Source organism: Larimichthys crocea, chromosome XVII (assembly GCF_000972845.2).
Source record: "Larimichthys crocea isolate SSNF chromosome XVII, L_crocea_2.0, whole genome shotgun sequence".
Classification (NCBI taxonomy): Eukaryota; Metazoa; Chordata; class Actinopteri; family Sciaenidae; genus Larimichthys; species Larimichthys crocea.
The window spans coordinates 15,987,278-16,014,781 of NC_040027.1; the positions used below are offsets into that span (position 1 = coordinate 15,987,278).

The 27,504-nt window shown below is 40.7% G+C and overlaps 2 protein-coding genes across 3 annotated transcripts; one reads left to right on the plus strand and one right to left on the minus strand.

The window, feature by feature from the left end:
* Positions 1 to 626: 626 nt before the first annotated feature.
* On the plus strand, positions 627 to 10,974 carry mef2b (myocyte enhancer factor 2b). 2 transcript variants are annotated; one of them, XM_019270830.2, is made up of 10 exons: positions 627 to 877; positions 1,024 to 1,085; positions 4,972 to 5,057; positions 6,148 to 6,351; positions 6,546 to 6,674; positions 6,865 to 7,054; positions 7,821 to 7,969; positions 8,154 to 8,268; positions 8,816 to 8,927; positions 9,683 to 10,974. In XM_019270830.2, exons 3-10 carry the CDS (start codon positions 5,004 to 5,006, stop codon positions 9,993 to 9,995), a joined length of 1,266 nt encoding a protein of 421 aa, XP_019126375.1. In that variant the 5' UTR covers positions 627 to 877; positions 1,024 to 1,085; positions 4,972 to 5,003; the 3' UTR covers positions 9,996 to 10,974. The 2 variants fall into 2 exon arrangements, with proteins under 2 accessions (XP_019126375.1, XP_010728915.1); XM_010730613.3 differs by having other exon boundaries at positions 627 to 1,085.
* A 3,591-nt stretch (positions 10,975 to 14,565) lies between these two features.
* Positions 14,566 to 19,774, minus strand: tmem161a (transmembrane protein 161A). The gene is made up of 11 exons (XM_010730611.3): positions 19,637 to 19,774; positions 18,286 to 18,389; positions 18,094 to 18,177; positions 17,788 to 17,879; positions 17,434 to 17,590; positions 17,025 to 17,240; positions 16,790 to 16,933; positions 16,593 to 16,706; positions 16,295 to 16,469; positions 16,111 to 16,207; positions 14,566 to 15,861 (listed from the first exon to the last, which is right to left on the minus strand). The coding sequence occupies exons 1-11, from the start codon at positions 19,637 to 19,639 to the stop codon at positions 15,557 to 15,559; spliced, it is 1,491 nt and encodes a 496-aa protein (XP_010728913.2). The 5' UTR covers positions 19,640 to 19,774; the 3' UTR covers positions 14,566 to 15,556.
* Between the last annotated feature and the right edge of the window lie 7,730 nt (positions 19,775 to 27,504).

Consider the following 27,504-nt stretch of genomic DNA (forward strand, 5'->3'; position numbering starts at 1 on the left):
GGTGGTCTGCATTAATTGTCATACCAATTTTATTTGCACTTGTTGATGTAATGTCATATAACTGTGATGGTTTGGACATTTTCGAGAATAAAGGCTATATATTTAGAAAGATACCCCCCCAAAAAAAGTCCACCTCTCAATATATAAGTCCATAATAATAATAATAAGTCCAGTACAACACCACCTTTAACTCTGATCTCGGTAATAAACATAACTGAATTGACAATGGCAACAAAAACTGAATAATAAACATAACTGAATTGACAATGGCAACAAAAACTGAACATTATATACTTTGTACATGAGCTGTTGTGTTGAATTGCAATAGATTGTGCAAGCATACATAATAAAGTATATATATATATATATATATATATATATATATATATATATATACTATATATATATATATATATATATATATATATATGACAGAGAGAGAGAGAAAGAGATTGTTTTTCTTTTCCTTTTTCTAACAGAAAATATGCAAATCACACATCACAAGACAGCACTTTCCGCTGTCACCCCTCCTCCAGTGATGAAACTCAAACACAAAATCAGTAACTATTTTTTTGTGTGTTTTTTTAAAGGCTCCTTTGGGACACAGTCTTATCAAATGGTTGGTTTCTGCCCCGTAATGCGGATCTTTCACACTCGCCTCGCAGACGTTTAAAGCCTATGTAGTGTAACTTCTGCTGTGATCTCGCAGACAGCCTTTGAGTGACTGACTGGGTGCGCTCGAAGGCGGATGGGAGGCGGAGGAGTGTGTCCAATGGCACGGCTGAGGAGGCGGTGTGCGGTGACAAGAGAGAGGCGGGCTGCAGCAGCCAGCTGTTGGAAAGCAGCGCTCCTGAACCATCCGCTACTACTGCACCAGGTGAATATCTCTACATCACAACAACGAGAGACCAGAAGAAGACAAGACTTGTGCTCTATTACAGTGTTTCTTTATTTTTATTTTTTTTGTTATTGTTGTTTTTTTATGTATCTGCGACTTTTCCTGGTTGACTGGTCTCGATCAAGTGGGTGAAACTCGGTTGGTAAACAGAGAGAGACAAGAAGAAGAAGAAGAAGCTCGAGATCAGGTGAGATCAGATGTTTTTTGTTTTATAGTATCTCTGTCATGAAGTCAGACAGGGTCTCTCCTGTAGTTATGACACAGCTGCAAATAAAGCAGGCCTACCTGTTGCTGTGTTATTGAAAGCAGCCAATAGATGAGGCTATATTAGACAGGGATGCTTGGCAACTCGGGGACAGACAGGGCTATTCTTAAACGGTCTATTTTGAATGACGTCAGCAATTTATTAGGTCTAATTATCCGCAAACATTTTTTTTTAAGCTGTGTATTTTTACATTTTTTATTTTTAGCCGCCAAATAGCTCGCCATGCATGCTTTGGATATACATACACGTCTCATGACTCTCTGAATCCTGTTCAGACTGAATTTCTCATCAACCTGCTGCCAATCATCTGACTACTCAGTGTCATTGATGACTGCCTCGTTTATGAGAGAGAGATGGGGGGGTCACATGTCATAAAGGTGTGTCTCATCGCACAGATAACTTTATAAAAAAAGTCATGAAAAACTTCTCTGTTCGTGGAAAGATCAGATGTTCTGTGGCCAGTCTTGTACTCTCGTACTTGCTATTCTGGCTCTATCAAAAATATATCAAGGCAATTCAATTATCTCCTGTTAAAATTAGACAAATATTTCCTCACCATCACTACTCTGCAAAGACCCATGAGTGCATGAACTGTCTGACCCTGAAGATGACACACATACACACAGAGATAGAGAATAACAGACGTATTTGTTTGTCCTGATATACTGATGCTTTATTACTTAAACAAATAAGAATTATTTAGCTTTAAACACAAACTTTAGTAAGATGACCGGCTACACTGCGGGCTTCCTCTTCTTTTAACATGTTTCAGTTTTGATTTGAATGGGACCGTGCCAGTGACATTTCAAAGTTACAATTTTTTTGGCCGTCTATTTGAGCCATTTGTGTATTGGTTCATGCAAAAAATAAATAAATAAATAAATAAATAAATAAATGAAATGGTCCAAGTAAGAAAGTTTTAACTATTTTAACACAGGACTTTAATGTGATAACAAAAGAGTGATTCAAATGATTAAAACAGTGAAAACAAGGCTGTGCACCAGCTCAGTTAGGTGTCAACCCACACCGCTAAAGTCCCGCCGTTGCAGTTAGAGTTCAGTATATCAGTGTAACGCAGCAGTCATGCGAGGTGCAGCTTGATCTCATTGAATCATGACTGAAGAAAAGGTGTGAAAGATAGTATTTCACAGCAGCAGTAAGAGCAATGCTCAGAGAGATTGTAGTACACGTATCATTGTTGCAATGTTTCACTCACACTGATAACTTCAGCCTTTGGTTCATCTGCTCATTAGTTAACAAACCAATGCTGCAAACGAGCCTGCGTGATTGAGAAAATATGATTGTGTGTTCTGCTTTGCCAACACAAAGCAAGCCATTAGCCACTCTGACTAATATTCTTACACGTGTTTTTGAAACATTTTCAAGCCACCGTGCTCTGAATGAGTCATGGAAAGAAAATCATCAAACCAGAACCCTTAATACTCTAGAAATGCCCTACTTCTCATTCATGCATACAGTTCACTGCAGCATAGAAAAACATCCAGTGCGCGATATACACTAATATCTATCACCACGACTGATCATACTTTTTTTTTAAATAATCTCGTCTGCTGATGCACAAGGTTTTAGTTTTCTGTGCATATGTGTTGTTGTCCCAGTGACGTCCCCGGTGATCTGTCAGAAGCTCCCAGGGTATGCCGGAGAGCAGAGCTACGCTGTGCTGGTGCCTGCTGTGCGTCTCTGCTGAGCTTTTTCCACTGTTTCGCCTCTGGGAATGCGTCTGACAAAGGTGCCGTCTTTCCCTGAAGAAGCCCGAGACCCAGGGGCAAGTGTGCGAGTGTGCAATTATTGCACTATTAACAGGACTCACAGCGATTCCGTTCTAACATTTGTGATAGTATAAAAGGGGGCTAGTCGGCTTGCATTAAGATCTGCCTTTTCGTTTAAATTCCTCATTTTCTCAATAATGAGAGTTGACCTTATAAATGAAAGGTCACAGGCTGTAGGTGTGTGCTGTTTTACTCGTTCTGGTGCATTCACAGACCTCAAACGACAGTTGTCGTACGGGGGGGAAAACATCCAGAATTAGCTGATGTGTGAGGCACAGGCCATGCTTTTCCTGCCTGTCTTGGCCTTTAGGCCTTGAACAAACCTACTAAACCACATGCAGTTCGATAGCAAACTCTGCACCACTTGGCTGGAGGTGTAGCTATATTTACCCAGCTAGTCATGTGTTTTAACAGGGCTGTCTGTGGCGGTGATAGTCGTCGGTGGTTATATCTGAGAGGAGAGGAACTTTCTCTAAAACCCTGAGATAAAGATCTTTGTACCCTGCTTAGACCATATGTCCCACTTCCCTTTCACCATTAACATGCCTTGATATGATTGTCTCACTTCTGGTCCAAAAAAAAACCAGAACAACTTGATCCGAGTTCAATTCTTGCGTTGTAGTCGAGTTGTTAGATATGTTTTTGCGGTCCTTCTCTTGTACGCAGGGGCTATTTGCCCGCAGTGTGGTCTGTTTTTACCGTAAAGCCGATGGCAAAGATGAGTTCATCTGCAGCTGTCAGCGTTGAGGTGTGTCTTGTCTGTGCAGTATATTCTGCACAGCGGATATCACAGGACTTTATAAAGTAATAAAAAGGGCAAAGAGGTGGATTCCTTTAGAAAAATGCCCCAGATGCCTGTGCCAAACTTACGATGAGGGACAGCGGGCACTTCGGGGTCGTGGGAACGTAGGCGCCATATCCGTTCAGGCACCATCAGGAGGGACAGGGAACTAAATATAGAGGTCCAATATGTGTCCAGTATTAAGGGGAAAACCAGTGAAAACTCCTCTGGGCTTTGGAGAAGCACTATATGGTGAGGTCAGAGGAGTCAGACCACCACTTAATGTAGTCGTTTGACTGATGGTGGAGAGTAAAATGGACATAACTCACACATAGAGCAAATTTATGTATGCACCATGATTTAGTGTTTCGTGACTTTGCAGCAAAGTCACTTCACGGTTGTCTTTCATTATGCAAAGAGTGAAAGTAATCCTCCAATATCACATTTTTTTCCATACTGCCCATCTGCATACGGTCCTGCAGGGTCAGGGAAAGTACGTGGTGTTTTCTGGAGCAAGAGAAACAGAAAAACAGTGTGTGAGTTTCAAAAATGGACATTCTCAAGCCAACCACAATCCATCCATGCCTTTGCCTTCTGCCCCTTCAAATCCTGATTTTTTTTTTCTGTCTTGGCTGTGCATGAGAGATGAGTGGGTGGCTTTTAGCTTCAGCCATCTTTCAAAAACACACCGTTTTCTTTGCACTGTTTGGTTTTAGCTATTGCCTGATGAACCTTTAAAAGGAGCTATCGACTGTATTTTTAACCCTGTCTCTTGGGGCTGTGCAGTGCAGTCGAGCCCTGTGCTGCTGGCCCGGGGGTAACCCAGACTGTGGGGGTGTCAGACTGTGTGGACTGCTGGCCCGGCAAGGGCCGCTCTAACTTTAGACCACATCGCCTCATGGTGGTAAAAATAAACACCCTGCCCTTACCAAGGGGGAAGGGACTTGAGTCACCTAAACCAAATGGACGACATTTTCCCATCAGAATTGTGAATGTGAAGAGAAGCATTGTTGAACATTCGTGCTGTGGTTATTGTAAAACGTACACGCATATATGTAAAAATAATCCACTGTGGTCGCAGCGTACAAGTCAAGAAACATTTTTCACAACGTTTATTTTTTTCTTGAACAGAAGGAAAGAAATGTGTTTATTTCTTGATGGTCACTGCAGCAGATTGCACACAGTATAAACATACTGTATTCTGCTAATATAACATTGTCATATTTTCTTTTTCCAGGTATTTTACAGAGTGTCAGACAGCAGAAAAAAATGGGAAGAAAGAAAATACAAATTTCTCGTATTCTGGACCAGAGGAATAGACAGGTGGGTCAACATCAAATGTTTTATTTATATGCAAAAAAATCCATAACTTTTTTTTCTACAGTGATATTTACAGGACAGTTTATAGACATTACTGCAGCACTACATGTTTTGCGTAAGGAGAGGTGATGTAGCAAAAAGCGGACTAAAACTGACGCACTTAAATTGTATAGATATAATGGAGAGTCTGACAGCAATGTGATAGTTGCACTGATTTGGATATAAAAATAAGTTTTGTTACATTATGTGGCATTATACACATTGCACAGCTGCTGTGGCCAAAGTGTGTCTGTTAATGCTGCAAGATTGTGGCGGAAATATTACATTTACAATATCTGGAATGATAAGAGGCTTTCATTACATTTTAATAATTATAGTATGCACGATACGATTGATAGTTGATGTCAAAATGATACTGTGAGATTATACAATAAAAGTTACATATAATTTTATGAGGCGCCACAAGCTAAAATGTAGTCAGTGTGATTATGCAGTGTGTAAGAAACGCTCTATTTATATGTTGACCAGAATGTACGAAGAGCTACATGAAATACACGTCAGGAATTAAAGTAGTAGACAACAAGAAAAATGTGTTAAATGCTCAGGCTGCTGGCAATTTTTTTTCCTCTCATATCTGATCTTTAGGACTGAGTGTTTTTTGATGATAAGGTTTGTTTTTGGAGTTTTTCCTTATCTGAATTGAGGGTCTGAGGATAGACAGTTCTTGTTGCTCTACAGATTGTAATCCCCTCTGGGACAAACTTGTGTTTTTAAGGCTGTATAAATATACTTGAATGTCAACATGTGGAGTGTTAGCAAGTGATCAGTTTGGATTTGTGCGTTTTGCTTTTCCATAATAATAAAAAAATGATGCCACAATTGCAAAAGTTTACACATGAGGCTGATTATGTGGCAACTTCTACTAACATCCAAGTTCATACCTAAACTTTTTTTTGAATGTATTTATTTGATCGACAAACTTAAGATCTATCTTTTCAATTTAGATGTATATATATTCTTCTAAATGATCAACAATTGGCTGAAGTTAAAAATAAGCTAACACAAACCTTGCTGTGTTTATTTTGTGCCGTAGGTGACTTTCACCAAGCGTAAGTTTGGTCTAATGAAGAAGGCCTATGAGCTGAGCGTGCTGTGTGACTGTGAGATCGCCCTCATCATCTTCAACAGCACCAACCGTCTGTTCCAGTATGCCAGCACAGACATGGACAAAGTGCTGCTCAAGTACACAGAGTACAGCGAGCCACACGAGAGTCGCACCAACACGGACATACTGGAGGTACTGTCCGAGCTGCTATGGGAGGAAATGACAGTAGAGCATTATTTAGTAAATTATTTAAAACCAGCAAGCATGAGCACAATTTTCAGGTTTCAAACTAAGTTTTGAAACCCACTTCTTTGTTTTTTTGTTTTTTTTAATCTTCATGCTTCGTTGTGGGTAATTTTCCATGCACACTTTCTGTTCTGTATCAGACTCTGCGTAGGAAGGGCCTCGGTCTTGAAGGCTCAGAGCTCGACAGTGAGGAGAGCATGCAGGTGGCCGCAGATAAATATCCTCTCAGCGAAGGGATGGATCTCTCTGTGGCTCGCCAGCGCTTCTATGTCAGTACACACACACTTCTGCTTTCCCCACATACACAAGCATGACCATGTGCATGTTAAGCCGATGTGTTTTAATGTGAATTCTGCTCATTTTAATGAAGTGAAATCAAAAAATCCAGAGACACAATAAAATATTTCTTTTACAAAGTGAAATGTCATGTTATTATTACACATCCATTTTACTTTTCAGACTCCTTCGCTCCTCTCACCCGAGGCTCAGTTCTTGGTTTCTGCAGGCTGTGAGAACGGTTTCCCTAACTCCTCCGGATCCAGCATGGCGTCCCACAGACCTCAGGGATTTAAATCTCTGAGCTCCAGACCCAGCTCCGCCAGCCCTGCTGCACCGCATGCACACACTGCATTCATGTCTCCACACTCAGGTGAGAAGGACTGGCTACTGCACTGTAGGTATGCACGGTGTTTGTGATTATTTTTTACAAAAGACGTCGACTCAAGACCATCAGATGACAAAAGGACCATGGATTCCACATATTCTAGCCTATAATTATCATATCACGCATATGTGTGTGTATTACTAGATACTTTATGCCATAATTGCGATCTGAAATGTGATTTTTTTTTTACCGCATCCATTAAATTGAAACTATATCTAGCAATAAACGAGCAATGAGCTTAAAAATAGACGGAAACATTTAGCATGAAAATCCATTGAACGCTCTTCTTGAATACTGTACTGTACTTGCTATAAAATTCACATGAATACTATCAAACCTTATGTGCAGCTGGCTGTGAACTCACAGGAAGTGTGTGCATACGTGCATGTGTGTGCGCACTAATCCACACATGCATTCAGCCTGTTTTGTGAAACTGGCCTTCCACCAGTGTGACAGTGGCTGTAACCAGCTCTGTGGTTTCTGTGTAGAATGTATTGCACCTGCCAGTCATGGTAGCCTCTTCTACAATCTTTAACTATTTGGATGCAATATGATGTCATTGACAGTCACGGTATTTTATTTTTTTTGAACGTATTGTTCATGTTTTTGTAAAAACCGATCAGTTTGGTTAAGAAGAAGAAGTTCACACTTGGTAGAAAGAGTGAGGTGAAAATAAATTAAATTATTCCTCTGTGAGTGAAACAAACTCACATCTCTTTTCACTTCCTGCTCCTTTCTTTGGTTGTTGTAGGTATCGGCTACTCCGTGTTCTCCCATGGCAGCCTGAATCGAGCTCTGGACATGAAAAGTCCACCTCCTCTGAACCTGGGTGTTGAGAACCAGCGAGGGGATTCAGCTTCTCAGGGCATGGGGGCCACACGTGTTAACCACAGCTCTGCTGTAAGTAGCTATCACGATCAAGTGTGATAGTTGTGACAGAAGTGAATCTACCACACAACTGTACAGACGAGTGCTTCCAAAACCTGCACTTAATTGTTCTGCAAGCTTAGACAACTCCGCTCACAGATATGATGTTCAGATTGTATTGTATCAGTTTGACTAATTCTCTTTCCCTGTTCATCAGAGGGGTGTCTTGTACCAGGGTCTGCACAGCGGCAGCTCCATGGTGGCCATGGGCAAGGCAGGGCTGCTGGGTCACAGTTTGGGAGGGTACGGCCTTCCCTCTCCTGGAGGCTCTGGTACGTCTGCTATATGTTTTATGGTAAATTAGGGTGAATAGAATTCAATAAATGTGCTGAACGTACAAAACATTTTACATTTTAGTTTAGCTTAGCTTAGCACAAAGACTAGAAACAGGGGGAAACATCTAGCCTGTCTCCGTCCAAGAGATCTGCACTTCCGGCACATGTACACGAACGGATGTGCAAAAACAAGAAGTTGTGGTTTTTACCAGGAGATGGGACTATTTTTTGGCCGGGTGCTGTGACCTCATAGCATCTCCACTGGATGCCTGATAACCTCACAGTGAAGATTACAGGAAGTTACTCGAAGAAACAGTCCACACAGAACTCCCAGAGGTACACATGAAACAAACAAGACCTAACGTGTTGATCAGTGAGTTTTAGAGCCAGGCTAGTTGTTTCCCACCGTTTCCAGTCTTTGTGCTAAGCTAAGCTAATCTTTTTGGCCTTTTCATCTTTCAATTTAAACCCATGTCCTTTCTTTCTTTCTTTCTTTCTTTCTTTCTTTCTTTCTTTCTTTCTTTCTTTCTTTCTTTCTTTCCAGAGTACAGCCAACCTGGTTTTTATCACTCTGTTAGTCTACAACGAGGAGCTGTGAACCCCTGGCAGCCAGCACAGCCGCCTCAGGAGCCCCATGGGCCTCATATAAGCCCAGGGTAAGGATATTAATGCATAATACGGTACCTCTGTGCGGATAAAATATGGAGTCATGGCAGAAAGTTAAATCTGCACACTGTTCTTGTGCTCTGGCAATGTTTTTTTATTTTTTTATTCACTCCTGTTGTGCAGCGTTTCAGTCAATTATTATATTGTAATTCATGATATTATATTATTTATATTATCTTCTTTATATTAATTATATTCTATTATATTATATTATATTATAATAATTATTAGGCATTCATTATCCTCTTCATAAATAGATAAAAAAGGAAAAAAAGAAAAAAAGAAATTGAAATACAAAAGGAAAGAAATAATAAGATAAAATAAAATGCAAATAATGAAAAAAGGAAAATGGTAAAAAGAAAAGAAAGTGACACATAAATAATAATAGACAGAAAATGAAAAGATATACGTAGAATAAAGGAAAACATAATATTTGATTGTGTTTTTAAGTGTGCGAGGGTGAGATTGTGTTTAGCTGGACTGCCACTTTGGGTTTTTTTCCCTATAAATTAAATGAATATAAAACGATGCATGTTCTTGGTTTACATCTGGTTCATCTTATTGTTGTTTATTTGTAGGGAATATAATCCATAATGCTTGGATGAAATGTAAATGACAAATTTGCAAACTGTCTTTTTATTGATTTGAACTGCATCATGTTGTTATCAAGCTGCTCCTGATAAGAGATGTGCAGATTTGATGACGTTCAGGCATTTTCTTTTGTCTTTCCTCTCGTTGTTTCCAGGATGTCCAGTGGAGGGTGCTCCTTCCCCTCCCAGTCTTGCTCCTCAACCTCTCCACATCTGCCCTCCCTCAACCTCAGCATCAAATCGGAGCGTAGCTCCCCTGAGCACATGTCCTCACCCACCTCCCCTCCTCTACACCACCTCAGGCAGCACTCGCCAATGAGCAACCCCGATTCGGCTCGCCATACCCCTCCGGAAGGCCGTCCGGCCAATGATACGAAGGAGTTTCCCAAAACCGGCTACCCACAGGATGAAGAGGAAGGGGGGCAGCCGCTCAGGCAGTTAGCGATAAGTGATGGGTGGCAGAGATAGCTGGCTGCTGCAGTCTAACACCATCACCAATTTAATCAGCTATCTTCCATCTAAACCAGTCCTCTCTTACACACACACACACACACACGCACACACACACACACAGATAAAGCACAGAAGATAGCGTGATGGGGTCGATTTGTCCCCATCATCCCAGAGAGGAATGCCTCTCTTTGTCTCCTCACACAGAGCTGGTCTCTCCTGGGCGATGGAGAATTTTTCTCTGCATCACTTGATTGATCCCATGAGGAGAAAGAAAGATGCACACAGACATTTAATTCTTTTTGTTTGGGTTTAGCTTTAGTTTTCTGTGTGGAGGTTAATGTGTGTCAAAGAATACAAATTTGAAAACGCGTTGGTTTTTTTCGTTCTGTTACTTTGTTGAAGTTAGCTACAGCAGCACATCGGGACCAGCTGAATATCTCCAAAACCGCTTTGAAGCTTTAGCCCCAAAATCTGTGGTACTGTCTCCCCACATAAAACCAGTTAGATGTCACCCGTCACTGGAGCCTTGGCCTTTTTTTTTTAAAATACACTAGGACATTTTAAAGGATAAGTTCCTAGAAATGGGTTCATTGAAATAGTTTTTCACTGTGAGAATCCAAAACAGCCGTGAAAAAACAAGAAGAGCCTCAGCCTGTGCAAAAATACAGTCCAAAACTCAGCTAATAGGAGGTTTAAGCAGTGTAAATGCATCAAATCAAGTTGGTATCTTTAAAATGTCGTTTCAATAGGTTCGCCTGCACACAGACAGAGAGAGAGAGAGTAACATACAGAGGCAGTTTTGTGCTAAAAATACTGTAACTTTGCAAAGATGTCAACTTGATTTGTCTGACTCAAGACTGCTGAAGCCTCACATTGCCTCCAGACTGACTCTGGATTTTTAGACAGAATCAGAAATTGTATCCCTAATTTCTTCCTGCACGTTAAGCGGGGGGACATATTTGGGGTCAGTATGGACAGGAGGAACAATTACAGCTAACCAAAAAAACTGTTTCAGTGCACTTGCGTCGTGGACATGTGAGTATTGTTTTAAGACAGACATGAAAAGGTGAATTTATCCTTTAAAATTCTGGGCATCAGTTTGTCTCAGGGACTTGGACGATGGTTTCTTTTGGGATGTTTAAAAAAATGATTTATTTCTATGTTTGTTTCTAAGACTTTAGTCGTATTATTCCTCCAAATAATGCCAGTTTCATCTTTTTTTTTGTTTTTACTCCATCAATACCAAAAGTTATAATAGTCTACTTCAACTTAAGACCAAAGTTTTTAAATGTTGTCCCTATGTATTGCAGCCAAATGCTGCAACAGCCTAAGACTATAATATAGTCTATATTAGGTCTCATTTGATTTAAGTGATATAAAAATGATTTTTTTTCTGAAGGGCTTCATTTAGTAACTGCATATTGTAGATATTACTGAGCTTTACTGCCATCTTTGTCTTATGATATTTTGAAGTATATGCCACACTGTAATGAATGAGTCTAAATATTCAAAGGTTTATTTCATAAAAGCCCCACACTTTTGTTTTTATCGAGGAATCTTTGGTTTTCATTATATCTGTAAATGTATTTTTGCACTGTAATTTTGTGCACTGGATTTCTGTGTGTTTTATTTTTTGCATATTTACTTCTTGTTGTTTCTTTTTTTGTTTCCGCAAACGACTGAATGAATTTCCCTGTAACGTCCACAAGGGGTCATCTTATGTCACAACATGTAGATTTCTGTTTGAGAAAGTGCAGAGCAGGGAAGACCAGCCTAAATTGAACTGGTGTTTAATCACCTAATGAATCTCTATGACAAGACGCAGGTTCAGTGGTTCACCCTGAAGACATGTGACGAATACATCATGACAAACTCTGCAGAGATTCAGTTAGCCGGGCCGGTAGAGGTCTTCAAGTTTAAGTGCTGCTGTGGAATTATGCAGTTATGTGGATTAATATCAGCATGAAAAAACAAATTATCAGTATTCTGATGTTTGAGTTGAGTTTTTTTTTTATGTTTGCTTCACTAACAGAACAGAGACAGATTTTTTTTTGACATTTGTTGTGTTTCCTTTTAAATAAAACCAGTTTGATTTGTACGTTTTCCTTGGCCTTTCTTTTTCTTCTTCCACAAAGGACATTTAGTTTATTATCTTTCCACTGAGAGAAAAATGTGATTCTGTTCAGATAAAAAAGAAAAAGAAAAAAAAGAAGCTGTCTGCTCTGTAGCTATCAGGCTTTCATGTGTCCATTTATTTAGTCTTATTCACCTCAGTTCCATCTTTTGAACACACGCACTCCCTCATTATCATGTCTGGCCCCTGTCAGGCAGCTCACCAAGCAGCCACCAAATGAGAGGATCAAGAATGGACCACGTAAAAAGCCTGGGGACCTTTATGTCTTTAAAAAAAAAAAAAAAAACTACATTCAGCACAAAAAGGCTCATTTCCACAGCTGGTTGTCTCACAGAAACTGATGCCAGAACGTTTTCTTACGGCACCACTATGGAGCATTTCATCTAAAAAGCAGAGTCGAGCCTCGGCCCATCTCTGTCGTCTCTCCTCCCTAAATGAAAAGAGACTCTCACTGGGGTCATGTCTGGTCTGCTCCCTTGAGACCAGGCCGGCCTAGTCTGTAGGGCATGTCTGGGTCTGCATGCACACTTACACACACACACACACACACACAGGTTTCTATAGTAACCACAACCCACCATGGCTGCCTGACTTGGCCCGCTGCAGTCCACAGATCAGGCTGAGGGGGGCCTGAGGCCTCCAGCACAGATGCACATAATTAATGTGATTATATAGATATGTCAACTTTGTCACCTCTCAGTTCATTAGGCCGGACACTCTCACAGACCTCAGAGAGGAGCACAGCTCCACTGGTCGTGCTAGGTGTGGATGTTGCTTCCAAATGTGCAACTTCCAAGAAATTAAAGTACTCCTCAATCATGTGATCTAACATTAGAAACATTTTCTCTGCAAATGTAGCCGATTCTCTGTGCCAAATCTCAAACAGCCATATTATATATGAGATGTCAGGATTGTTAACTGGTACCCTCCAAAGTAGAGGCTTTGTGACTGTTAATATCCTCCAGTGAAGCATGTCCCAGTGTACTTTAAAAAAAGGCGAAGTGGCAGTCCCTTCCTAAATAAGAGAAGCTTTGTGGCTTTTGATTGGACGTGGAAGTCAAATGATATCTCCAATAAATCATGTCACCTTTTAGACAAAGAGCCTCTCCAGTCTCGCTCTGGTGAAAGGTCACGTTCCTCAACTGACTGCCGTGTAAAATCTGAACGTTGTGATGTCATAAAGTTTATAAATGTAGTTTGAATGGCGTCCGTCTACTGAAAAATCGAGACAATTTTCAGAGAATATAAGAGTTCCTTTAGTAAAGTTGAGCATCTACAGACTATATTTCTTCCCAGAGTCCTGAGGGGCATCAGGTTCATAACAATTATCAGTGATTAAAGAATGATCTTTTCAGGAGGCTGGGGGTCAGAGATCAGGACCCAGCGCAGCGGCGAGACACTCCATTGTCATGCGTGACGTCTTTTGTCAAGTGGAGCACAGATTTTTTTTTAAAGGAAATGTTTTATCGGTGCTGTATCCCACGCTCCTCGAGGGAAAGCAGAATTACGTGGGGGAAACCAAACTGACGTGAGACTGCTGAAAATAATAAATGTTTTATTATTGAGCCACACAGACAAACAAAAGAAAACAAAACATTCAGGTTACAGGCAAAAAAAAAAGTTTGCACGCCATGCATTCAGAAAATCTCAAAAAGCAATATGAACTTCACAGTATGATTTCAGAGCATTCAATTCAAATACACTATCTAAAAAAAAAAAAGAGAGAACACACACACACACACAGGATACAAAAATGTACAGAACTGCAGAATCTGTGACATTTCTAAATAACAAAAGTTATTAGAGGCAAAGTTTAAATAAATAAATAAAACCCAAAGACGCAAAACTCTAAAACAAAGACAAAATTCTAAATAGGCGTGGATCAATCGCAGATGACTGATTGGCTATAAAAACAGCAGAAATACTAAAAGCTGGTGTAGCTAATTAAGACACTGCAACTAAAAAATGTTGCCAGTGAGTAGTGTTTGAAAGGAAAAACAAAAATGTGTCAGGAGTGTTAAGTTTAACTATCAACTGATTCTATTCATTCTAAATATGCACGATCAAGGAGGAAGAGGATTTTAAAACCCCCCTGAGCTCCCAGGCACTTAAAGATTCTGAAGGAAACTTTAGATAACAGCTCTTCAGTTCCTGGCTAATACACAGCCGATTCACCTTCAACTGCGTTTAAAGCAACAGGATGGATCTCAGCCCTACAACTTATTCAAAAAGAAAATGTTACAGCAGAAAAAGATAACACAAAAAAACAAGAAAAAAAAACATTTAGCACTCTTGAATCGGTTTCTTAAGTGGGACACAGAGTCCCTCACAAAAATAAAACGTCTTATCTACACAGGGAATAAGCACTAATACTTATCCTGGTACCAATTAAACATCTGATATGCAGCATTTAAACAACGTTCTATTAAGAACAACTCGGGTAACACTGGCATAGATACATCTGAAAAGTTGCAGGGAAAAAACGTCCCGCTGAAGTAGCTGGAAGATGACCAGGGGGCCTGTATCACAAAGCCTCATCAGCGGGTTCGCTGAACATCTTTGGGTAGCTTAGCTCTCGTTTTTTTTTTGTTTTTTCTCCCCCCTCGGTATCACGAAGCTGGCTCACTTTTAAATCGGGAGAACTGATCACCGTGGTAACTGATGCTGCACGGTTAACCTGTCTTCAATCATCAGATGGATGGATAAACAAAAGGTCATCGTTTCTATGGGATCCCAACATGGACGGAAATATTGACTTTACAATAAAAGGGACAAATATTAAGGAGCAATAGAGACATTTTTTATGGAGGAGGAGAATCGATGAGACAAAAATAAATGGTTATCGTACTATCGTATTTGCAATTTCTTTCTTTTCTTCTTTGCTTTAACTGTTTATAAGTCACTTTTAATTGAGAGATTTAAAGAAACAGACTTAATTCTTACCCTTTTATATAGTCTTACTTGTATAATTTGGAAATTATTGCTTATCCTATTCCATGTGTGTGATATCACTGTGTTCTTTTGATGTCGCATGTAATTAATAACTGACCTGTAGCTGGATCAGTAAACCCCCGAGTTAACCGAACCAGCCGATAAAACCACCTTCGTGATACGTGCGATTAAACGTCAGGCAACGCAAAGAGTGCCAGACTAAAGTTGTTTTGTGATACAGGCCCACTGTGTTATTGATACCAGAAGCCTGCTGGTCACAAAAAGTCATAATGGCAACAAGATAGTCAATGTTGCAGCAGACAGCGCCCATTCATCTGTCTACTCTCAACAAACCTCGCTCAAAACTTCTGTTGCAGCCGAAAAAACAAGGTGCATTCTGTCTGTATTTGTGTGTTTCAATGAAATGTCCCCTCTGCTGTCTCTCGCAACGGCATAACAACAGCTGTGGGCTGGAGTCGCACTGCAGGTAGGACTTCGTGGCACTCCTCAGTTAGTTCTGCATAAGGTACTGGTGGAAGTAGATGCCGAACAGAGAGCTGATGACCTGGCAGGCAGCCACCCACCACGTGAGGAAGGCGAAGAAACCTCGGAAGAAAAGCGGTGTGAGGACAGATCGCAGCGCTGTGAAGGTCTCCGACAGGCGCGCTACTGTGGCCTGGATGTCCTCCTCCATATCATCCACCCCCTCTTCGTCTTCATCGAGACCACCGGGCTGCACGGGTGCTGCTGTGGGCATCACCAGGGCTGGTGTCACCCCGGGGGTCTCCTCAGCACCGGTCTGCCAGGAGAAGTCCCCTGTAAGATCGGTCAACATTTAGATTTTAGCACTGACTGTGGAGGAAAATGTAAGAAAGTAGACCTTTGAAGGAAATCATTGCTTGTTATGTTTCATATTTGACATTTACTATGGATGTTTCTAATATTTAGCTCCACTGTAGCTGCAAATATCGCAGTGTGACATCTTGGGAAATAAGGTTTACTCTTATATATGTCTGGTAAATACATGGCCACAGCCAGCAGCTCGTTACTACTACTACTACTCACCTAGTGCCTTGAGTGCCAGTGTGGAGAACAGGATGAGAAAAATAGGAACCAGATACTGGAGAGTAATCACGGTCAGGTAGCAAAAGATCCGCGTGACCTGAAAAAGACAGCACAGATGCAGTTAGGAAGTTATCACTTCTCTGATGCCCAGTCAAATAAACTCTTCTCTGTTCAAACAGCTGACCTTTCTCTGAATGTCAATCGCTGCGATGCGTCCTGCCTCCTTCTTCATCTGCTCCACCCACTTCTGAGCCAGATTGAGGTAGGCCTGCATGTGGTAACGAGTCAGCGCAAGCCGCAGCGCACACATCGCCACGATGATCCACAGGCGCATGCTGTCGAATGCCGCGCTGGAGACTCTGCGAGCGGAGAAATTATAAGAGGATCAGAAAACCATGTTTTAAATGGCCTTTGTTCTGTTTTTGAGAATTGACAGATTGATTGTAGTGGATAAAAATAAGCAAATATATACATGCACTCACATTGTGATAGAGGTCTTCCCCATAGGTGCATTGGCCAGGAAGTCCCTTGCAATGGGTTTCACCCAGAGAATCAACACGACGACTGGAGACAGGAAGCTCATGTGCAGCAGAATCCTGAAGGAAACATTACAGACATCTAAGAGAGCTACATACGTGCTAATTTACATTGCTTGTCACGCTATTAAAACACTTCTTACTGGATGAGCGGGCGGTCTGAGTTCATCTGTACGGCATCGAGATGTGTCTGAGCCAGTCGCAGGCCGGGGAAGGCCAGGAGAGATCCGATATAAGCACAGACAGCGGCCAGACCGAGCTTCACGGTCAGTTTGGTCACCGGGATTCTGATGGCAATCAAAACAACCAAAGGTTATGATGTGTGCAGAGACATTTCTAGGCCATATATATAGTAGTTAACCAACAGCGGATACTCACGACCAGTCAGCGTAGCCCTGCTGTTTGGCAAAGATTTCCAAATTGTCAAAGAGGCTAGAAAAGCCCGACTCCAGGCCGAACTCCAGATAGTCCTCTCTGACCACCAGCACCAGCATGGCCACGAGCAGAGACAGGAAGCCAAAGGCAAGGCACACCGAGCGCTCGCCGCCCTCTTCAGAGCGAAAGTAGTGGCTCATCAGAGTGTGAAGGGTTTTTCTGAGGGTGGCGAGTTAAATGAAAACAACTAAGGAGGAAAAAGTAGCATTCATCAACTGTGACTAGACGCCTCATTGTGTTTGTTTATTGCTCAAAATAGAGATTGCAGCTGAAGTAAAAGACAATTTTGTTTTGGAGGATCAATCTGTGTAGATGTTTGAGTATATGAAGTGACTTTACAGTGGAAGGATACAAGCTGAAGAGAACAGTCAGGACACACCAGATGGCTCCGATGTTGACCTCTTTTCTGGCATCTACAACGCTGTAGTAACACTCGGTGAACAGGAAGACGCCCGTTGCATAGACTGCAAAATCTACCAGCCACTGGTACTCCAGGAAGAAACGCAGGACTGAAAGTAGAAACAAGAAAAAATAAGTAAATAAATAAAAACTACAATCCATACATTGTTTTGATGCAGGGACTATGAAAAAAAAATTAAATACTGTTAATGTACGGTGGGTCAGTTGTAAATTAACAGCAGAGCTTGAGCAGTGTTTGTACTTGCACAATGTCATTGTAGAGTAGATAAACGAATGTTTGTTTTACCAAGAGCGTCAATGGTGTTGACTGGAGCTTTCTCCAGGTGAAGGTCGATGTCTTTGGGCACAGTGAGAGGTTTGCTCTCCCCATTCTGTCTCCTAGAAATCAAACAGAGAAGACATACGACTATGTTAAAAAGATAAAAAAAGTTAACAAATGTCTTTCCAAGAAGACAAACAGAGACAAAGACAAGCTTATCTGGAGGGGCCAATATTTTTGCTCAGAAGCAAAGTACAGCACTTGCAACCAAAAGGTAAAACTCTGCAGAAGTGACTCTTTCTTGCAGAGGTCAGACCCTCCCCCGACTCCCACCTGTCTCTCCTGTTCTGTTTGGGCATCTGCTTCCCGGCCAGCGCGCACAGCTCTCCTTCTGACGGGTGTTTGAACCGGAACAGACTGGAAAGAAAGACAGGCACATGTGTGTGTGTGTGTAAACAGTCCACAGCGCAGGACGTGTGTAAAAAAAAAGTATATAAGCTTGACTGGAAGCGTGAGAATGAATACCTGCCATTGCAGAGGAGCCAGCGTGCGAACGAACAATGCGGAGCCATCCTCTGCATAATGCTGGCAGCCAGCAAGCTGACCACCAGCTGGATTCCCATCAGCGCCTGTGAAGAAGAAGAAGAGATACTTTATCAATCCCTCAAAATTTTTTATTTACATGCATTTTTAACCCCAAACACACACACACACACAGTACAAGTACAAGGCTCATTGACATGCAAATGTGGAGAGATGGTGGAGTGATGGGCGGCCAGCCAGACCAGCACCCTGAGAGCAGTTGGGGGTGGGGTGCCCAGGAGCTGAACTGGCACCTCTCCAGCTACCAGTCCAAATCAGATCAAATTTATTTGTATAGCCCAAAGTCACAAAATACATTTGCCTCAGAGGGCTTTACAATCTGTACAGGGAGTGACACCCTCTGTCCTTAGACCCTCGGTTCAAGTGAGGAAAAACCCACAAAAAACCTTTAACAGGGAAAAAAGGTGGAAGAAACCTCAGGAAGAGCCACAGAGGAGGGATCCCTCTCCCAGGACGGGCAGAAAAACTACAATCCATACATTGTTTTGATGCAGGGATCCACCTCCACCTTCCATATTTTGGGTCCATGCCGGACTTGAATGGGCCACCCTCTGATTCCCAATCCGAGTCCCTATGGACTGAGCTACTGCCTGAGCGTGAGGCCGAACATACATGTGGAAAAGTTCGAGATCCAGCTCATGGACGTGAAAACAGTTCAGACTCAGCAGGTAATGCATGAGAGAGCAGATCAGACAGCTACAACTGTGACAGCATTTCTCTATCACAGGCTCCACTACTACTGTAATCATTTTATCAGTCATTGTTTGTGTTGATTTGTCCTGTACATGTGACACCTATTGGCTCTTCCTGAGGTTTCTTCCACCTTGTTAAAAGGGTTTTTTGTGTTTTTTCCTCACTTGAACCGAGGGTCTAAGGACAGAGGGTGTCACTCCCTCAGAGACAAATGTACTTTGTGACTTTGAGCTTTACAAATAAAATCAGATTTGATTTAAGAAACTTTGAAGAACAAACACTGTTCACTCAGCCAAAGGTGAGTTAGCTGCTAAGTGACATGATTTATCAATGATCAGCATTAAACCAACGACCTTAAATAAACGCTGCACGCCCCTGCACAATGAATGAAACTTAGCAAATGGCTATGTTGCTAAATTTAGCGAAACTTCACCACCTGCTGCGAGCAGCTAGCCAGCGTTAGCATTAGCAGCCCTAGCTTCTCTCTGTCTCTCTGTCAACACGTCAAAAAGAGAAAAAACAGCCCGACAGCGAAGACCGCGAGTTATCTAACAGAGTACTGCGATGTTAATTAAGTTACCATCTCTTCTCTCGATAGCTGGAGTTAAAGGTGGAGGAGGTGGAGAAGCAGCCGGAGCTTCTTCACATGCAGCAGAGTCCTGACAGCTGAGCCGACACGTGAACCTGACACAATGTCCCGGATGTAGTAGTGGAGCCGCCTGCTGCCTTCAGGTGCAGCTCGAAAAGCTCTGTAAATTTGGAAACTTCCAAAAGCAACAACAACAACGACAGACGCCGCCGCGGCTGCTTCATGGACACGAGACGTAAAGTTTAACATCACTGAAATATGTTTTATTGTTTTTGTCTATTTCACGTTAAATACAAACTCATATCGGCCAAGTTTAACTTCAACTTTATTTATTTATATAGCACCTTTTTATACAGAGTTGTTTGCTTCACAGAGCAAAGATAAAAAAAAAAACAGAAATAAACAACAACTAACAGTTCTTAAGGTAAAAGAGCATTTGCATTAAAAAAAACTAGAGATTAGAAGAAGTAAAAGGAAAAAAGCATAAAACTACAACAACGAAACAAATAAGAAGAAAAATTAAGACCAGATCTTACGTTAATTTAACGTTAGTTACAAACTTATATAGGCTGAGTTTACATTGAAAACACGATTTAACATAAAGACGTTAAACTACACGTTTACATTGAAAACACGATTTAACATAAAGACGTTAAACTACACAGCAGGTTGTTAAACTTTTATTTTTCCTTTAATTGATTCTTTGACTCGTTTTACTGCAAAAAAAAAAAATGTGTTGACTTATTTGTTGACGTTATATTTTTAAAAGGCAGAAAGAGAAAACAACAGTACTAATACTAAACAATACAGGCCCCAGTAATTATTTCTAGTCCTGATACTACTGTTCACTGTGCTCTCAATTGTACATACAGGTGTGGACATACAGTTTAACAAAGAACACGCCAGGTAAGGCGCAGACATGAACATAAAACTTAAGAAACATAAAACATAAGGAAAATAACTATATACATATTTAAAAGATATATGTGTGTGTGTGTATCTATTAACACCTTTGTGTCAAAATGAACAATGTTAATCTTTTGGATGTGTCCAATAGATCTTTTTTCACAGCAGCCATTTTGATATGAAACTGTAGGGTTAACTCAGGTGTTTCCAATGATACTAATTAAGGTTCCATTTAGTGCAACTTTAGACTTTCCAGTGACCCGACATGTCACTGGAAACAGCAGCACTCAGACTTTGTTTAACCTGAATGGAACAGGACCTTAATTAGTCTCAATGCAAACACCTGTGTTTACCTGTTTCATGTCAAAATGGCTGCTGAGAAAAGACTAATAGTAATAGTAAAAAAATAAAAAATAGTTTTTCTACTGCTAACACTATTATAAACACATTTGTGTCTATCTGACGGGCTTTGAATTGTAAACATTAGCACATTTTTACACTTTCACAAAGCGGCACAATAAAAGCACATTTAAGTTTAACCAAGGAATGAAGGGGACGTGTCCACTCTTAGTTTGACTTACCCACTGAGATCTCTCTAAACAGTATTAACTGTAACTGTACAGCCGCCAGTTTTAAGATGAAAGAAGAGATATATGAATACTGTATGCTGTATGCATAGTTTGCTATTCCTGCACTCGCTGCAGTTAGCAGCAGCGAAAGCTTTGAAGACTTAAGTTGCCCCGTATTTCACCTCTCAGGCAACCGCAGCACAAGGAGGACTGCAGGCAACTCTCGGGGTTGTAAAAACTCCTTAACCCCCTCTGCACATTTTAAACCATAAATTTGTTTAAAGTCATTATTCTCCTATTGAACATCTTTTAAATATAATGCAGTATAGTCTTTGTTTTGTTTGTAGTAAAGACACATTAATGTGTTAATTCTACTGCCTTTATTCTAATTTTTGGAAATTATAATGTTTATTAGACTGATATGAATATAAACACAGGAAGCAGCATTCACATAAACCCACTTATGAAAACAAACCTACGCCTTTGAGTTGAATATCTTTATTAAAATTGTTTAAACGTCCAACAATTGAACAAACAGTGACATCTAAAAGCGTACTGGTCCTCAGCGTCCGTATCTATCATAATAAGCAGCATTTCTAATGTTTGTGAAGGCATCATAGCAGCCAGTGCTTTCTTTGGCTCATAGACACTAACTGAAAAAATATAATGATATATAAAATATTATTAAAGCGGATCATTTTGACATAATATTGCTGTTTGTCTGGAAATACTGAGCAGACAGGTGTTCTTAGACATACTAGACACTTTGAAATAAAAAAATGAAACTGTGAAGTATCCAGTAGAGCAGTTTTAATTTCACCAACATGCTCACTCCCCTCATCTCTAATTAAAATGTAAAACTGTATCCGTCTTAGTTTCTTGTTCTTCTTCAATACCCCTGAACCCTGGGAGATCCTCCTAATGATAATCTCTGTGTTTCATGCTTCCACCACCGTGTATCTTAACATTTCATTGGACGGAAACAAACATTATGCAAATGGCGAAGCTTAAAGTCTCAGATATGCTCCTCAGCTTGTTCTCTACTTCGGCATTAAAACACACCAGGGAGCGGGGAGAAGGGAACGTTTCGATGTAATCATGAATGAAAGTATTATTTTTCCATTTAGATGGATAAAAATAAGGAGATACTCTATAATACCACCGTGGTTATCATCAAACCAGTAGACAAAGTTGATATCATTGTAATTTGTTGCTGTATTATGTTGTATGATCACCGAGCCTCTGATTATTATAAACCACAAGGCATTCGGGGAATAGTGTGGTAGGAGGGCGACAGCTCTGGGTGCACTGATGCCTTCTCCATGTGTGGTATGCTTGGTCACTCAGGATGAGAATCATTGTCCACACACACACACACACACACACACACTGGCCTGTACATGCATGATAATGTCAGCTCATCCTCTGTAAAGCAGAGGCCCGTATGCCTCCAACAGAGCGCAGTGTTTCCAACAGCATGCCCTCCAAAAGATCTTTCCCCATTCAAATCTGTGTTTAGCGTGCACGTTCGTGTTATTTGGGTGGTCTGCCAAAGTTGATTGAATTCCCACTTTTCTGCTAATTGGTGGCACCCCTTCTGCTAAAAGATGTGTCTGATCCTTTGCCCCGTGAATTTGGGCGCGAGAGCATGACATTTCAATGAGAGCTGTGAATTCTGATCAAATGGAGCTTTGTGCGATGAGGCAACAGTATCTCTGGCGGGCGTTTATGCACCAACGGGTCGGCATCTGTAAACATAAATCACACAAAATTAGTTGTTCAGATCAAACTCTGTGTGCTTGTTTGATGAGTCTCGTTGATGCAACTCCAGCCCTATGCCCCGAGGCAATTAGTTTGTGAGATCACATTTTAATTACTGTCACTTTTGCATTTTACCTTTTAAAGAATACATTTCTCTGTTTGTTTTTTTTTGCTGCTGCTGAAGATCAAACACACACTGGGTGTATGGACGGGTGAACTACAGCATTGTGTTGATTCATCTGTTGCCATACCATGTTGTTAAAAACCAACATTTGCGGCAAAAATCCACAGAAATAAGTCAGATATTCTGTAACATCTCGCACATTAAAACGTCAGTCACACTGTGAGAAGAAATGTCTCTGTCTGGGTGGAAAAACACTTCCATAATCATCATCTTTGACACAAATGCTAATCCCTCTGCCATGTTAGCCATCTGTGGCTGAAGTGGCGGGGCCAGAAATTACTGAGGAAAATGGACACAAATAAAATGCTAATTCACCACGGGCTACAAGTGGCTCCCCTCCCTCTGCTCAGCTCGGGGGGCCTCTCGGTTCCCACACCACTTTCCCTGTGTCTCTCCCAGGGAGCTGCTGGGATACCGGCGGCTGCTTCTGAGCCCGCAGCAGGGATGCAGCCCTCCCATTGGCTTGTCTTTGTTTGCTCCCATGCATGGTATTCATCGTCTGATTTGAATATATGCAAATGTTGCAATGGTGCCCCGTCAAAGGAAACTCCCACCATCACCACCATCACCACAACTGTGGGTGTGGGTTGTTGTTTTTTTTTTTGTTTTTTTGTTTTTTTATCCCATCCCCGTCTCCCTTCATTTTCCCCGCTCTTTTCCCTTTTTGTTTCTTTCCTAACTGCTGCTGCCTCCTCTGCAGTGAGAGGTGGCGGTGGGACCCAGATCTGCTTTGCCACAGGGATTTATTTAAAAGAGGAGTGAGACCCATGACTGTTAATTACCAGACGTACAGTACATCACGAGGAGGATGGAAAAAGAGCCAGTAAAGGTGATTCACAGTGTAACGCGCACTATCCTTCCTCCTGATCACTCGTTACCGCCTGTGCTGCATACAATCAAACCCAATGTCATGGTGTCAGACGTGGTGACATGTAGCGTGTGTGGTTTGCAAACAAATATGTGACATCCCCTCAAAAATAATATGATTTTTAATGTGAGTGTGTTCAAGTTTGTACTGTAAAGCCTCAAGAATTTGACCTTTTTTGTCAGAGCATATTTGTCATATAGTAAGAAGAAGAAGACTTGTTCCTGAGTGTGACGTTGAGCCAACACCAGAAATGAAGCAACTAATTCAGCCATCGTTCATTTGGTTTACCTACTGTGACACATTCAAATGTCTTCAGTGAAGAAGGCTGGTCGAAACAATAAGTGACCCCACAACAGGAACATTTCTGGAGATATTAAAAGCCATCTTGTGTGTACGCACGGCTGCAGATATACAGTCCTCCCTCTGCATCACAGAACATACACACAAATCTGCTTATAGGCTTGATATCTGCATAATGACTGACTGTATCTGGCTCCGGATTCAAACAGGAGAGAATTAGCACGGCCCGATTCTGCTGCCATGTGTTAAGCTGTTACTTTGGCTTGTGCTCACACACATTCTGGATTTGGACGACATGAATCGTTGCACTCTTGTGCTGTAATTACGCAAATGTATGCTGCTAATTCAATTTCAGTGAGTGTTTGCAGCATTAGATGATCCCATGGATGATCCAGCAGGCAGCATGCACAGATGGGTGATGTACATGCAAGTGTAATTTTGTACTTACACTTTTTTTTTCTTTTTTTTTTAGCTCTCCGTCAAATGAACATATGTTTGTACAAACGTTCATTTACACAAAATGAGCCAGATATTAAATATATTTCTGACTTTTACCTGCAGCCCCTTTTACACAAACATTAACTTTATGATCTTAAAACGTGAAACTCTTTTATTTTTCCTCCTCTGTGGGTGATATAGAGTATATATATGACATGTATGGAATAATGGCTTTTACCTGGACTCACCTTGTCATCCTCATCCTTCATGAGAAGAAGAAGCTCTTCATATTTTGTCAATCTAGCCACACAGGAGAGGATTTTACTACAAAATACTAATAAAAAAATGGATATTCTATAAATAATTGTGAAGTTATAAAACGAATAAAGGGCCGTTTTTATGTATTTATATAAAAGTCAAAGCTGCTCTGTTTTTTGGGGGAGAAACTGCCTCTCTCTCTCTCTGTGTGTGTGTTATAAACTCACCATTGATAAATTGAAATTGTTATAATCGATAAGCGTCTTCACGTTTTAAGCTGAGTGTGTTCACAGTGCCTCTCGCCTCCCCCAAAGTTGAATTCGCTCCGTGCATTAACGTGTCTTGAATGACAATCGTGCGAGCACCGGCGCTTGCGCTTGAACTTGACCGGCGGAATTGCCTGGGAAAAGAGGCGCGACTTTGGCCCTTTGCTCCTCTCCTTTATGGAGTGGAGGCTGTTAAGACTGATGTCAGCGCTCATTAGCATAAACTTCAGCCTGTTCCCAATTAAACCAGCAAAGCAGCGAGGACACCAGTCTGTTTTCACATGGCGGGGAATGAGCCAACATCTCTCCCTCACTGAGCACCTGGAGGAGGAGAGGAAGAAGAAGCAGCTGCAAAGTAAGTTGATGAGTTTGAAATTTATTTCCACTTTTAATTTTAAACACAAATTAATCTACAGATATAACTGTGATTTTTTTTCTCTCTCTCTCTGTGTAAATTTCTTTTCTGCTCATGAGATGTTACTTGAGTCATGATGGGCACATGACACCTGCATGTTTATCTCCTTCCAGCTGTAAAATGACCTGAACGTGTGAGAAATGTGCTCACAGCATCTCTAATGTGCCTCATGAGTCTTGAGGTGTCTGATTTTATTCTGATTCCCTACTAGTGCTGATCCATTAGGGGCCAATCCAGCATTTCTGCTGAGTGCCTCTTCAGTACAGGAAACTTCACCTACTGTGTTTCATGTCAGCATAATGCTGCAGGCTGTTAAGAGCTTCTTAAAGAGTTGCTGACACGCTGAGCATCAGTGTTAGATTCTCCTTGCTCACCTGTTTGACAGTCTAACTGACTCTGTCATTGTTTTTGTGGTTTATAGCAGAGAGCAAAATGACTATTGTGTGTTATGTAATGTGAAAAAAAAATGCATTTGTTATAATATTTATTTCCATTTTTGAGAGGCTCCTTGAAAAATGCTCCCATAATGTCTGTAGCACGAAGCAGCTCTCTGTGACTTAGAAAACCAAGAGGACACTTATCAGCAGATCTATAACGCTGTTCCAGCATAAATACAACCAAGAAATTCAAAATTGTTTTAAGAGAGCTTGGAGAGTTTTAGTAAAGACGTCTTCTTCTTCAGATTCAGTACAAATCATGGCTGGTAAAAGACAAAAATATACTTTGAAACATTCTTCACAAGGATTAAATCCAGAAACAATACTGTAAGATTATACACAGACATGCAAACAGTAAATAGACACCTTTAATTTGAATTTGAATAAAGGTGTCTATTTACTTCTTGCATGTCTGTTCACTAATAGTTTATAAATGTTTTATTAATTTGGATTTAAGCGTTTAAATCACCTCGCCTGAGAGTCAAAAGAACCTCCATCATCACAGAACAATAACTTATATCAGCAAACTGCTATTAGGTGCTAATTTGGTCTCGTGACAGGAGGGTTAGAACAAATATTTGCTCCTTGTTGGTCTTCATGTATGACCTCTGACGCCTTCATGTCCCTGTGTCAGGTCAAGCCCCTTTGAAGAGCGGCCATTACAATTCCCAGAGGTGTCCACTTCAATTGGTCAGTTATTAACAATTGAACCCAACAGGGCTCGGTGTGGTCATGCATGATGACATAACAGCTACAAATACAAATCTGACAGAAATGAATGAACTTAAGAGGCGAGAGGAAACAGTTTGGATTGGGAGGATTACTGAAACTTTTCACCTGGGTGGTGTGTGTGTGTGTCAACTTATATATTTAAATACATGAAAAGGTGTGAATTATGTGTGAGATGTATTATTATTATTATTATTACTATATTGAAATGATTTACCAGGCTACATCCCAGATAATGAGTTCATTTAGAAATTTAAAACCACAGAAATCTGTAAAATATATATTTTGTCACATCAATTAGAAAAAAAGTCACCAATCATTATTCCTGAAAGTAGTGCTTAATAATAATAATAATGATAACTGAATAAATAATTGCATTAATTTATTAAATAAAGACATTTTAAAATGTCTTTTAAGAGCAGGTGAGCAGTCCATTTGTAGCTTTATAGAATAAAAGCATAATAAACAAAACAGAAACGTAATTCAGGAACACAGAATTAGTCTCCATCGTTTAGTGGCCACCGTGTACAGTATTTACGTTTTTTTGCTATTAAACACCAGAAATATTCTTTAAATCTTACCTTTTTAATGTGTTTTATACAAAACAACGTATTTCCAGAACATTATTTGTATAAATAAAATGTCCGATGAGCTTTAAGGCAGGACTGGGTTATATTTTTGTCTGGTGCTGCAAAAATACTATTTCTGTTGAATCATTCGGCTTATAC

Excerpts from the sequence above, each read along its gene's own strand:
- mef2b (XM_010730613.3), top strand. The coding sequence starts at position 5,004 with ATGGGAAGAAAGAAAATACAAATTTCTCGTATTCTGGACCAGAGGAAT. Across the intron at positions 7,055-7,820 it reads ATTCATGTCTCCACACTCAG|GTATCGGCTACTCCGTGTTC; the intron begins GTGAGAAGGACT and ends TGGTTGTTGTAG. Across the intron at positions 8,269-8,815 it reads TCCCTCTCCTGGAGGCTCTG|AGTACAGCCAACCTGGTTTT; the intron begins GTACGTCTGCTA and ends CTTTCTTTCCAG.
- tmem161a (XM_010730611.3), bottom strand. Across the intron at positions 17,591-17,787 it reads CAACACCATTGACGCTCTTG|TCCTGCGTTTCTTCCTGGAG; the intron begins GTAAAACAAACA and ends TTCTACTTTCAG. Across the intron at positions 16,470-16,592 it reads GGGAAGACCTCTATCACAAT|AGTCTCCAGCGCGGCATTCG; the intron begins GTGAGTGCATGT and ends CTCCGCTCGCAG.